At 71.9% G+C, this 12,890-nt stretch overlaps 2 protein-coding genes across 2 annotated transcripts; one reads left to right on the top strand and one right to left on the bottom strand.

The window, feature by feature from the left end:
* Positions 1 to 1,736: 1,736 nt before the first annotated feature.
* On the top strand, positions 1,737 to 3,304 carry CUNH20orf204 (chromosome unknown C20orf204 homolog). Its single transcript, XM_045833101.1, has 4 exons — positions 1,737 to 1,780; positions 2,446 to 2,761; positions 2,849 to 3,001; positions 3,155 to 3,304. The coding sequence occupies exons 1-4, from the start codon at positions 1,737 to 1,739 to the stop codon at positions 3,302 to 3,304; spliced, it is 663 nt and encodes a 220-aa protein (XP_045689057.1).
* Positions 3,305 to 10,470: 7,166 nt separating this feature from the next.
* SOX18 (SRY-box transcription factor 18) lies at positions 10,471 to 12,419 on the bottom strand. The gene is made up of 2 exons (XM_045833225.1): positions 11,932 to 12,419; positions 10,471 to 11,778 (listed from the first exon to the last, which is right to left on the bottom strand). Exons 1-2 carry the CDS (start codon positions 12,287 to 12,289, stop codon positions 10,970 to 10,972), a joined length of 1,167 nt encoding a protein of 388 aa, XP_045689181.1. The 5' UTR covers positions 12,290 to 12,419; the 3' UTR covers positions 10,471 to 10,969.
* Positions 12,420 to 12,890: the final 471 nt, after the last annotated feature.

Here is a 12,890-nt window from a genome sequence, read left to right as displayed (position 1 = left end):
ACTGCAGGGTGACTCCCCTGAGTCTGGGCGCGAACAGCAGTCCAGGCCTCTGCGCCTCCTGAAGCCGGAGCCGGGGCACAGCCGGGCCTTCGGCTCGGGTCGGGGGTCGGGGGCTCCCTCCCTCACGCTTGCAGGCGGACTTGGCTTCCTGCTTCAGAGTCACCAGTTTTCCCGAAGTGCTCGCAGCTGTCCTCTGTGACCGGGAAGGGGTCCCGTCCCGGGGCACGCGGCAGGTGTTGGCTGAGGGCCCCAGGCTGCCCCCACGGCTCCCCCAGAGGAGACGGGAGGAGTCGCCTGGCTCACCGAGGGCGAGCTCCCAGGAGCCCGAGCCCCACGGAAGCCACGGCCTGGCAAGGGGCGGCAGTGGGCTGTGGCCGGCCTTCTGTGCCCCAAGGGGGGCACCGCTGACCTGGGCACCTCCTCTGGCTCTGGTGGCAGCCGAGGCCCCCTGTGGAGCCTTTGGAAAGTTCCGGAGCTTCGGGGTGATCCCTTCTGCGAACGTCTGGGGTGGTCTGTCCCAGGGACAAGGTGCTCCAGTGTCTCTCCCACTGTCATTCCTTCGCCTCCACTTTGGGCGAGGGGTTCCGGAGGCTGCGCCTGTCCTGTGGGCGGGGTGGGGCCGCAGCTGAGTGCCCGGCCAGCGGGAAGTCCCACGCCCGGGACCTGCCGAGGCAGGACCCCTGGAAGTCGGAGCAGGGGCCGGGCTGGCCTGGCGGGGGCCGCCAAGTGTCTCGCCGGGCTGTGGCCAGGTTCCGGCGGGAGACAGCACCCCTCTTGGAGGAAGGCCCTGGTGGAGGGGTGCGGGCAGGCCCCTCTTCCTTGGCTCCCCTCCCCCACCTTGCTGCGCGGCCCCGTGCCCACGGGCTCCCACCCCCTCCCGGACAGCACATGGCCCGTGTCCCGGGGCCAGTGGCTCAGTCCCGACCCACTGGATGGAAGGCCCAGCCAGCTGCCTGGGTCCAGGGTCAGGTTAGTTGAAGAAGCGATTGGATAGGGGTGGGGAGAGGGAGGGGGCAGGCTGGGACCAGGGGCCTCCCTCCCCGCTCCCGCCTTCCCCGGAGGAGCCGACTTCAAAAGCCTCGTCCGCCCGCTGCCAGCTGCCCGCTGCAGCCCGTCCAGGGAAGCCCTCGCTGGCGTTGGCTGGGCCTGGGGCCGGGCCTGGGGGGGGCTGCTGCACCTGAGGACCCCAGGGCCATGGGGAAGGCCCAGTGGCGGGAGTGAGGCAGGGCCTGACCCTGAGAGGCCCATGGTGAGCAGCGTCGGGCCCGGGGGTGGGAGGCAGCTCGGCCGGGAGGGGCTGCGTGTCCTGCCGTGCCCTACCGGCCGACGGGAAACCCCCGGGGTTGGGGTCCTGGGTGCTGGGCCTGGCCTTCCCGGCAGTGTTGGGGGCAGGGAGTCTGCTGGGCTGCCCTGTGTGTGCGTGTTGCAGGGACGGGGCAGGCGGGCCCCCCGGGCAACTGACCTGCCCACCCGGACGTCCCTCCGGCACCAGCTGGCTCTCCCGTCCCTACGCCCTCTGACCCGCAGTAGGCGGGGGCGAGACCCCGGGTGGGCCGTCACGGCTGCGTGTCCGGGGCTGAGGAGAGGCACCGGGAATAGCCTCTGCTCTTCCGGCGGCCGGGGCCCCACCCCAAAGCTCCACAGAGTCCCTGGCCCGGGCGCCGCTGGGTGCTGCTGCGCAGGCCCCTCCGCCGGGGCTGGGAAGCCGAGTCGAGTCCTGGTCTCGCTCGGTTCACATGACTGATTTCCAGCCGCTGTCGGACTCCGTCAGGGGCTGTGGGTGGGTTTGGGGGCTGGCGCCGGGAGGCCAGCCTTCGTTTCTCCCTGGTGCTTGGGCTGCGGGGGGTGGGCTTCTGCCCCTGAGAGCTGGTCCTCTGCGTTCCGGTGGACCAGGGAGTCCTTTACCACAGTGTCTGGGGGCCTAGTGCGGCCCCTCCCCTCGCCTCTGGGGGTTTCCCCAAGCCTTCCCCTTCCAAAGGGGTGTGGCCTTGAGCTCTGAGCCCTCACCCCTGCCCTGGCTGAGTTGGGGTGCAGGGAACCCCACTTCCCGGCATAGGAGCTGGTTGAGCGGAGCTGCAGGTGAGGGCAATTCTGTCCAAGGCTCCTGGGGGGAGGGTGGGCACCCAGCTCTGGGAGGAGTAGGGGGATCCGCCTGGCTGGGGGAGAGGGGCGACCCACCTCCCCCAGGCCTAGGCCAGCCCTGCCCTCCACTGTTGCCCCCACACCGGCCTCTCACCCCATCTCGCTGGGCTCTGCCAGGAGCCCTGGGGGTGTGGGGGTGCAGGACCTTCTGCCTCACACAGCAGGGACCTGTCCTGCCTGACCTGGGCCCAGCTCCCTGGGGGGCGCTCCGGGCTGTCTGCATTTCACTGCAGCTCGGACTCCCCACGGGGTGGGGAGTGAAGCTGACAGTCTGTGAGGCTGCTGGGGGGGGCCCCTCCCCAGGGCCCGGGTGCCCCGCCCTGACCTGGTGGCCTTCCAGGTGCCCCCTAAGCCCGCGCTCTGGGCGCTCCTGCTGGCGCTGCTGGGGCTGGCGTCCGCCCCCACACAGCCGCGCACCTGCAGCGTCCCCGACGTGCTGCGCCACTACCGGGCCGTCATCTTCGAGGACCTGCAGGCCGCCGTGCGGCAAGTGGGGCTGGGGGCCGAGGGGAGCGGGCCGGGCTCCAGGCGTCCCCACTTCATTCGGAAGAACCAGACCGGAGCCGCCGCGGCTGCCCGAGGGCGGGGTCGGCCGGGACCCTTCTGCAGTGCCCAGAAGGTAGGAGGGGACGCCCCACCCGCGCCCTGCAGCCTCCACGTTGAGCTCTGCACCCAGCCCGGTTCCTCCCCCCCCCCCCCGCCCCAGGAGCACAGTATTCTCGCGTCCATCGCCTCCCTGGGCCGGACCCTGCGCGGCGCCGCGGCTGGTGGCCACCGTGGGGCCCTGGAGAAGGCTGCCTGGACCGTGGCCCTGCGCACAGAGGCAGTGATGCGGCGCCACTGCCGGCCGCTGCACCAGGTGTGCCTCCGCCCCAGTGTGTGCGGGGCCGCAGCTGGGCCCTCCGCCCTCGGTGTCGGGGTCCACGCCGGGCCCACTGACCAGTCCGCGATGCCCTTCCCGAGGGGTGGGGGGCTGGGGCGGGCATGCTCGCTGACCAACCGTTCCCGACAGCGGAGCCGGCGGCCCCAAACGCGTCCGGAGCATCCGGAGCAGCGGCGTCGCGGCAGCCGGAGGCGGCTCCTCCTGCGAGCCCTGGACGCCGTCGCCACCTGCTGGGAGAAGCTCTTCGCGCTGCGCGCCTGGGCCCACGCGGGCTCCTAGCTGGCGCTGCGCCGCGCCTGGGAAGGAGCCTCGTGGCTTGGCGGCGGCCAAGGGCTCCCCCTGCCGACCACTGGGCCCCGCCTGTCCGGGGCTCGTTCTGGCCCAGGGTGGCTCGAGGAACCCAGACTTGGGAGACGCGAGCCCTTCCCAGGCCAGGCTGCCCTCCGCGCACGCGGCCTCAATAAACAGCTGGTGCTGCAGCCGGGTCTCGCTTCCTTTGCCCGCTGGCTCTCGGGGGCTGCCCGGGGCCCTTCTCTCGGTCGGTAGTGGACGCTGAGGGCACAACCTGCTGGCGAGCCTGGGGGCGTGGCTGCACTTCCCGCGACTCCTGGACCAGGGCGGCGCTGCCAGGCTCGGGCAGCAGGGGGCGCTTGGGAGGCTTGACTCCGGTCCAGTGGAGGCTTAGGGCCGGGACTCCTGCAGGGCCCCGGGCCGTGGCTTGTCCATCCTGCTCCCCTCTGGGGTGGGGGCAGGGGTGGAAATGGCGGGGGGGGGGGGCAGGGGGAAGGCCGAGCTTTGTGAATTCAGAGCAAAACAGCCGGATAAAGGAAACGGGCCTGAAGGGAAGCCAGAGCCGCTGGCCCTAGCTGCAAGCAGGCCAGACCATTTCCTGTGGCCCCGGTCCCGTCCGTGGGACTGGTGGGCTGGCCCCTGACCCTGCGTTTGCCTGGCAGAGTGGGGCAGCGACCCCGAGCTCCCCCACTTGTGGCTGCACAGGCCTGGGGTGGGGCCCCTCTGAGTCCAGCCTGTGGCCGTGTGGGAAAGGGGGGCAGGTAGAGCCCGGGGCTGAGCCTGGGGGACGCAGCACCTGGCATCGTGCTCCCCCCAGACAGGCGGCGCACCCAGAAGGCACCCAGGCAGGCCGGGCCCTGGGCGCTGGCAGAGTAGACGTGGGGTCCCGCTGCGGCGGCCGGCCTGACAGAACCAGGCCCCAAGAGTGGATGCCGGCCGGCCCCTGCCGTCCACGTGGTAGCCCCTGTCGGCTCTGCAGCTGCCGCTGTGGACCCTGCTTTCTGGACGAGGGAACTGAGGCCCCGGGGGGGTCTCAGGTCTTGCCCCGGGTTGCGTGCCAGGGAGTGTCAGAGCTGGGGCGGGACCCGGTGGTGAGCGTGGCTCTCCATGGGGCCCGTGGGCAGCGTGGGGGCCACACTCTGAGTGCACAGGTGATGCCAGGTGCCGGCACACAGCCCGCGTGTGCGCGTGGGCTGGGGAGGGGTTCCAGCCGGGGCAGGAGCGAGTGTGTGGAGGTGGGAGCCACGTGGCCCAAGGGTCCGCGCTGCAGAGGGCTGCTGGAGGCGCCCGGTGCGGGGTGCGGGCAGCTGTGTGGCGAGGCTCAAGGAGAGGCTGGGGTGCGAAGCGGCAGAGGGAGGCCCAGGCAGCCCCGGCATCCTGGCCCGGACACCTGGGCGTGTGCTCTTGAACAAGGGGGGCCCCGGCAGCGGAGAGCAGGTTTGTGATGGAAGGAGCTGGAAGTTCTGTCCATCACTGGGGCCTTGGGGTGGGGCTCGGTGTCCCGGGAGGGGAACACATCCCCTGTGGCTGGAGCCCCGGGGGGCAGGACAGCAGAGCTGGGGGCTGCGGGTCAGTGAGGGAGTCTAGGGGTCAGTGCGGGCACAGGAGGAGGGCAGGCCCTTCACAGAGGCCCCCACCCTGCCTGTTTCCCCCAGCACCTGTTCCCTGGCACGCAGACCTGTCCCAGCCCAGGGGCCCATGGGGGGATCAAGGCCTGGGGTGGTCCTGGCTGCTGCCCAGAGCTGTCAGGGTGTGCAGGTGGGGGAGGTGGGTCGGCAACAGACCATCCCTGCCTGCCCCCTCCCTGAAACCTTGCTCCTAAGTCGTTCTCAGCGCAACACCCCCACCCTCTTCCTGTCCTGCCCTTTCTCCTGGGGCCTCCGACATGCCAACCCCCGACCATGGGCCGGCCTCGTGAGTGCGGGGGCCCCACCCCCCACCTCAGACGCCATCTGTGTTCGTTCCTAGGGCTGCTGTCAGAAACAACCACAGAGTGGGTGGCTCGACGTGGTGGAGGGTTTATTTTCCTGCAGTTCCACTGGCCTGAAACCCAGGTGTCCGAGGGCCCTGCGACCCCGCGGCCTGCTGGAGGGGCACTTCTTGCGGCTCCAGTGGCCCGGGTCCTGCGCTGCGGCTGCGGCGCACCAGGCTCCGCCTCCTCTCGTGCCCTGGTCTCCACCACCGACTCACCGCGCCCTGAGCAACCCGGGGTCTCCTCACCTCAAGATCCTCTGCCGGGGTCCTTGTCCCACATAGGGCCCCCCTCGGGCTCTGGGAGTACCCTTTATCTTTTGGGGGGCAGAGTGGGCTTTGGCTTCTGGGACAAGGTTCCCTTGTGAAGGGGTGTCTCCCGTCCAGATCAGAGCCACACCCGCTGCTGAGGCAGACTGGGGGGCAGCGGGGGTGCCCTGCTCAGACCCCGCAGTGCCTGCCGCCCCTCTGGCTCTGCACGGGCCCTCTGAGGCTGGGTCCCGGTGGCGCACGAGCCCTCAGGAAACCTGCAGTGGCCGGAGCCGACCAGAACTGGCGGGGATCAGAGACGCAGCCTCGGGAAGGCCCGTGGGTGGCGGAGCCCCGGAGGGCAGAGCACCTGCGGCCTGACTTGGTGGGCGGGCCCTGCGTGGCCATGGACTCTGGCATCGGCCGGGCTGCTGGGCACCCCCTCCCCCCGCCGCTGTGGAGGCCCTGGGCATGGGGCCCGAGCCTGGTTCTTTGCGTGTGAACGGCTCCCCGGGCTCCCACGTGGTGGGGCCCCGGGCCGCACCAGCGGGGGGCGTCCTGCCCCGCTTGCCCGCCGTCCCAGCTGCTGGCAGGGCGGTGGGGCTGGGGCCCCGGGGAGGGCGGCGGCGCCGGGTGGCAGATGAGGCTGCAGGGCACTGGCTGGGCTTGTGCAACCTCCCCCGGCAGGGAGCTAGACCCCCCGTGTGCAGCGGGGTGGGGGAGGGGCCCGGCTGACTTTGAAGGGCTGCCGGTCCCACGGCCTCCCCAGACGGGAGCCTTTGAAAGAACATCTGGGACCCGGGCCTGGATTCGGGAAGCCAAAGCGCTAGTCCTGACTTTCCCACCGTGTGTTCCCCACGCCCGCCGCTGCCCCTTCCCAGGCTGCCAACCGGGGGCGAGGCGCACGCCCTGCCCTGGGGGCCGCCGCGGGGCTCCGGCAGCACCACCCTCCGCGGTCCCAACCCTGGTGGCCACCAAGCAGCCCAGCCACCTGAGCAGGTGGAGGAGGAGGGAGGGGGGGGCGGCCGGCCGGGCCCTGGGAGACGCAGCCCGGGGCCTGAGGGGCAGCGGGGCAGGACGTGAGTCAGCCGGCCCTGGGCTGGTGCTGCCTGCGGAGAGGGCCGGGCAGTGCCTGGGCTGGGGCCGTAGGAAACACCTGTGCGCAGAGCCAAAGGGGGCGCCGGCCCCACAGGCCAGCCGAGTGTGGGGCCGTCCTTGCAGGTGTTCGGGGAGGCCGGCTGCTGCAGCTGTGGCTGCCGGGAAGCAAGGCCCCCCTCCCGGAAGCAAAGCAAACACTGGGGCGGGGGCGGGCAGCGCCAGGTGCTGGAGCCCATTGTCCCTGCCAGTGGCCTGCAGGACCCTGGGGAGCACCAGGGCGCAGGCCCCTCCCCGGGAGAAGACCCGGCTCCGTAAACAGAAACAGACAGCCATCCCACCCGCCCCAGCGAATGCCTCCTAACCCCCACCCGGAACCGGCAGGGATCTGGCACCTGCCGGAGGGAGCGGTCCAGGTCTGGGGGCGGGCGGGCCGGCCGGCCGGGACAGGTGGGCCCAGGGCAGCGTGTGCTGGTGTTGGGGGCTGGCCCTGGCTGCCCCGTCTGTGTCTCCTGGGGGCCTCTGCTCACAGGGCGCCCCGCCAGGCGGTCTGGCCCTGTCCTGCGGCCCCGCGCGCCCCTGCCCGGCCTGCGCAGGGCACGAGGCCAGGGGTCCGGCTGCAGCCCCAGATAAGCCCCGCACCCGCGCTGCTTCCTGCGCTTCCTCCCAGGGCCGCCGCCGCCGCCGCCGCCGCCGCGCGCCCCTTCCTGTTTCCTTGAGCGGCCGGCGGGCGGGCGGGCGGGGGACCGGTGGCAGGGAGGGACCATGGGGGCAGCAGGGTCGTGGACAACAAGGCAGGGGTGCGGGAGCCCCTTCCGTGTGTTCCTGAGCAGCTGGGGGATTGTGGGAGCTGGAGGGGTAGGCAGAAAGCACAGAGGGGGAGCCCCAGGGCTGGGCCGGGAGCCCCCACACGTGGCCACGCCCCTACGTGGACTGATTGGCACCTGCTGCTTGGAGCCCCGCCCAGGCTGAGGCAGGAGTGGAGGTGGGTTGGGTGGAGGGTTGAGCCTTGGTTGGGGGGTGTTGGGATTAGGGGTCAGAGGTCCTGGACTCCCTTTTGGGGGCAGCTGCTTTAGCATGTGGACTTCGCCTCCTTGCTCAGGCTGGGTCGTCAGAGACAGGAGTCTCTGTAACCCTAACGCAAGCACCCGTCCGCCTGTCTGTGCAGTCGGCCGTTACCAGGCCTGAGAAAGGCCGTTCTGACGGATTCTCCAGCCTCGACAGCGGGGGCCTTGCTGGTCAAGCAGAGCCAGACGCCAGGCCCCGCCCACAGGCTGGTCCGGAGTGAGCGGAGCACGGAGGCAGCAGCCTCGAGGCCGGCCCGGGTTCTCGGGCTGGGGGTGGGCGGCCGTGGGACAACCCTGAGGCTGCCTGTCGGAGGGCGGTGACGCTGGGGCAGCCTGCGCATCGGGCACTTACCCCGGGGGCAGGCTGTGCTGCCCTCCAGCCAAGCGGCTGCCTGGGCCAGAGCCGGGCCGGGGGAACGGCGGCCCAGCGCGGCCTCTGCAGCTGGGCGCGTGAGCGCCACGCTGGTCTGGGCGTGTCCCTTGCTGTGGTGCCCCAGGGTCTCCCAAGGGGACGGTCGCGTCTAGGGGGAGAGGGCGCGACTCACCGCTCTCCGCCCCAGCTCCCCGTCCTCCCCCGGCTGCTTGCTGGGAAGGGTCCGGCACCTCCGCCCAGGTCACCGCAGGGCCAGGCTGGTCCCAGGCCCGGGAGCGGCGGCTCCTGCCAGGCAGGGCCGCGAGAGCTTCCCGAGGGGCCGCTGGTCCGTTCCTGGCCGGCCTGACTCAGCGGGAGCTGGGGGGTGGGGACTTCCCTTCTCCGGCCTTAGGGAAGCGGGTGGGTGGAGCCCGGAGGGGAGGATGGAAGTCCGGCCTGCAGCGGGGACCACCCAGACCCTGGGCCTGTCGTCCTGTCTAGGAGGCGGCTCTGACCAGTGTGGCCAGGCCAGACCCCTTAGGGAGCTCCCAGGCAGGGCTCTGGACACTCTGAGGGTCCTCGGAGGGGACCGCGGCCCTCCCCAAGCCACTGCTGAGGAGCCGCTATTAGAAACAGCTGCCCTGTGTGGGGGTGGAGGGTGGAGGCCTTTTGTCCCCATCATCCTGTGGCTGTTCCCGGACGCCCTCCATCCCCACACAGGGACTCCTCCACACTGGGCCCCCATGGGTCTCCCGCTCTGGCACTGAGGGAGTGGCTTCTGGGGGACCTGCTGCCCTGCCACCCGAGGCCCCCATGTGACTCCCCATCCCATTGCCTGGGGGGGGGCCAGGTGGGGCTGGTCCTCCTTCCACCTGCCCTGGCCAGGTACTGGGTGGGGTGCAGGAGCATCACACCTGAGGCTGAGGTTCCTGGGCTCCCACTGCCGTGGTGTCCACTTATGGGAGGGGCCAGCTGACCCGGGGCCCGGGGAGGGGGGTGGGGGGTTGGTCACCTGGTTCCCCAGCAGGGGCAGGCCCGGAACAAGAGCTGGGGGGCTGTGGGAGCTGGGTGTGTCTCACACACCCATGGGTGATGGGCACCTCTGCCTCTGCGGGAGCCCAGGGCTTGGCGCTGGGCCTCAGAACCACACCTGCGTGGGGAATGTGCCTGGGCCGGGCCACCCTTGTGGCTCTGTGTCCCCGCCTCCTGGGCACCAGCACCCACGCTGCTTTGGCCGTCCTGGCTGCTTCTGTCTGCCTCTCCGCCCCCGGGGGCCTCTCCCTGCCTCTGAGCCCATCTCTGGCTGTCCCCAGCTAGCCTCTCTCACCCCTCGGTCTCCGAGTTTTCTGGGCCCTGCTGCCGACCGGGTGGGGCCGGGGGGCCCCACACTCTGCCTGCTGTGGTGTGGGGCTCACGCCAGTTCACGTGGGGGATGGCAGCCCCTCCAAGAGGCGGGGCCCCTGCAACAGCCGCTCCTCCCAGGTGGCAGCCCCGAGTGCGTGGACGGCGGCTGACGCACAGCCACTCACGCATCCAGCCCCAGGCTGGCTGCACACGCGTGCCCGCAGTCTCAGACACACTGGGCGCCACACACCGTCGCTGTCACGGAGGGTCACACTGTCAGCACCGCTCAGAGCCTCCTGTGCACACGCACGCACATGCTGGCTCATGAGCACGCTCACGCGTGTGGTCAGACCCGGTCTCAGCCACAGTCCCAGTGCGGGCGCACCCCTGGGGCGCATGCACTCAGGGGACTGAGCGTCATGCCGTACATCAGGGCTGGTGGGGGTCCGCGGGTCCCCCCCATGTGCTGTGGGGGCTGGGGCAGCCCGGATCTCGGGGACCCCGGGCCCTCCCCCTGGACCTCTGGGCCCTGGGAAGTGTGCTTGTGCAGGGGGCTCGCCTCGGGGTGCTCGTGGGACTCCGCCCCACCAAGGAGGACCCACCGAGAGGGTGACAGCCCGTTTGCTCAGCCTGTGGGCGCTGGAAGGAGGTGATGGGGGAAGAGGGTGTCCCGGACGGGGAGAGGACACGGGCTCGTGGGATGTGAGTCCAGGCTTCAGACACGAGGCCTGAGCCCCTGCTCTGGTCACTGACCTCCGTCACTGGGCAGAGCCTGGAAAGGTGACCCGGGCGTGGCCAGTGCTGCCCTCCCCAGGGACTTGGGGCCTCCTCCTGAGGGGCACGTCCAGGGGTTCTCTGGGCTTGCAGGGAGCTTCAGGGAGGAGACGGGTTTGAGGAACCCTGGGTGGGGGGTGGTCCGCGTGGTCTGCCCGTCGGGTGTGAGCTAACATTGGGGGCGGGAGGGGCAGAGGGTGGGGAGGCCGGTGCTGTGGGGTTTGCGGGGGGGGCGGGGTCCCAGAGAGGTTTGGAGGGAAGGGCGTGTCCAGCCCCCCAGCCCCCACAGACCAGGCGGCTGCTCAGACCAGGAGGAGGCGCTTTATTGTGGCCTCACCTGGCCGCGGGCGCCCAGCGCCGGCCGGCTCCTCCTGCGGAGAAGAGACCAGTAATCGCTGCAGACTCAACAGCCCTGGCTACCGCGACGCTCCGCTCACTGACACCCTGGGAGGGAAAGGGTTAAACGTTTGCTTCAAAATTAAATACAGTGTATTACGTACATAAAAAAAGGCAAAGTAAAAAAAAAAAAATACAGCCTGGTTCTAGAAAACACTGAGAAGGATTAAGCGCTTCTTCGGGAACTTCGCCCTGGCAGGGCCAGCCCACAGGGCCGAGGCCTGGGCGTCCTGGGGAGGCCCGGGCGTGCGGGAGCCACACTCGCAGGGCCCGCGGGGGGCGGCCGGGCCCGGGCGTCGCGGTTCCAAGCGGCCGCAGCGTGCACCTGCGGCGGGGCGGAGCGGCGGCGGCGGTGGGGTCGGCGGCGGGGCGGGCGTGGCTGCGGGCGGGGCGCGGCGCGGCGGCCTAGCCCGAGATGCACGCGCTGTAGTACACGGCGCTGCTGGCGTCGGACAGCGCGGCGATCAGGCTGCTCTCCTCCGGGCAGGACATGGCGCGCGGGCCCAGCTTGGCCAGCGCCACGTGGTACGGCAGCGCGGCGGCGGCGTCGGGCCGAGTCCGGCTGCAGTTGAGGTACTGGTCGAACTCGGTGAGGTCCACGTCGGCCCACAGGTCGGCGGCGGGCCCCAGGGGCTCGGCGCCCTCCAGCGGCGGGGCCTCGGGCGGCGGCGACAGCGGGCCGGGGTACGGGCCCGGGCCGGCCGCGCCGAAGGCGCCGTAGTAGAGACCGGAGAGCGGCGCGGCGGGGGCGGGCGCGGTCCTGAGCGCCTCGGCCAGGGGCGCCCCGTAGCAGCCGCCGGGGTCCCGCGACAGCTCGGCCGGAGCGTAGGGCGCGCGGAAGGGCCGCAGTGCGCAGTCCTCGGCCGCCGCCGGCGGCGGAAAGAAAGCGGCCTCGCCGGGCTCCAGGCCATCCAGCGGCGAGCGCTCGGGCGTGGGCAGCCCCAGGCCGTCGAACTCGGCGCCCAGCGGCGGCAGCTCGCGGAAGGCGCGGGCCGGGCCGGGCACCGTGGGGAAGGGCTCGGGCGGCGGCGCCGGAGGCGCCAGGCCCTGGAGCAGGAGGCCGGGCTCCATCCGCCGGGCCTTGCGCGCCTGCTTCTTGCGGCGTGGCCGGTACTTGTAGTTGGGGTGGTCGCGCAGGTGCTGCACGCGCAGCCTCTCTGCCTCCTCCACGAAGGGCCGCTTCTCCGCGGGGCTCAGCTCCTTCCACGCCTTGCCTGCGGGTGGGGGCGCGGGTCAGGGGGCTGCCGTCGCGCGGGCCGACCACCGGGCCCCGCGCGTGCCCGGGGCGCGCGGCGAGGGCAGGGGCGGCCCCCACCCTGCGCCAGAACCCCCTCCCTTCCCCCGCCTCGCCCGAGTGCGCCCCTCACCCAGCATCTTGCTGAGCACCGCGTTGTGCAGGTCCGGGTTCTGCTGCGCCAGCCGTTTGCGCTCGTCCTTCGCCCACACCATGAAGGCGTTCATGGGCCGCCGGATGCGCGACTCGTCGGCCGCCTGGCGTTCCCCGCGGCCGGCCGGGCTGAGGCCATAGCGCCCCGGGTCGGGGCTGCCAGGCGGGCTGCGCGGCGGGCTGGGTGGCGAGGCGGGCGCGGCGGGCGCGGCAAGGGCGGCGGGGGCGGCGGAGAGGCCGTGCGGCTCAGCGGCGGCCCCGGGTCCCGGGGCCCATGCACAGTCGCGGCGGGCTGGCGGGTCGTCCTGTGCGCCGTAGCCGGGCGGCGATCTCTGCATTCCAGCTGGGCGCGGCCTGGGCAGAACGAAGCGCGGGAGCGCGGCGGTGGGCTGCGGTCACTTCGGGGCCGGGAGGGACGGGCGGACGGCGACGGGCGCGACGGTGGCCTCGCGCCGAGTGGGTGCCCAGATATAGCGGCGCGGGGCCAATCGGCGGCGGGGCGGGCGGAGCCGACGGGGCGGGCCGGGGCCGCCCCCTCTGCGGGGCTGCCTTTCTTCTCGCGGCGCATTCCGTCGGGGCCTCCTCTGCGCAGCGCCCCCCGCACCCTCTCTGGAGGAGAGACCCCCCCGAATGCGAAAGAGCCACTGATGTGGCTGGAGCTTGGAAGGGGGCGTCCTTGAGGGCTGTCAGGGGCTCAGAGGCGAGCCGTCGCCCCACCCACGGAGTCAGACCCGCGGGAGGTAACTGGGGGAGGGCGGCAGCCTCCCCCCGAAAGTGCAGTGGGGGGGCGTATTTTCACGCCGTCTTGGGAGGCTGCCTCCCAGCAGCCTGTAAGTCCTTCCGCGAGTCTTGCTCCAAGGTAGGGGGCACTTGGGAACAGCCCCTGTGTCTGGGAGAGCCAGCGCTGGCTAACCCCGAGGGCAGATGTCCGTGCCCCTC

This window comes from Phyllostomus hastatus, unplaced genomic scaffold (genome assembly GCF_019186645.2).
Source record: "Phyllostomus hastatus isolate PE091 unplaced genomic scaffold, TTU_PhHast_1.1 phas_contig_17, whole genome shotgun sequence".
NCBI lineage: Eukaryota > Metazoa > Chordata > Mammalia > Chiroptera > Phyllostomidae > Phyllostomus > Phyllostomus hastatus.
This window is presented reverse-complemented; position numbering and strand designations above follow the sequence as displayed.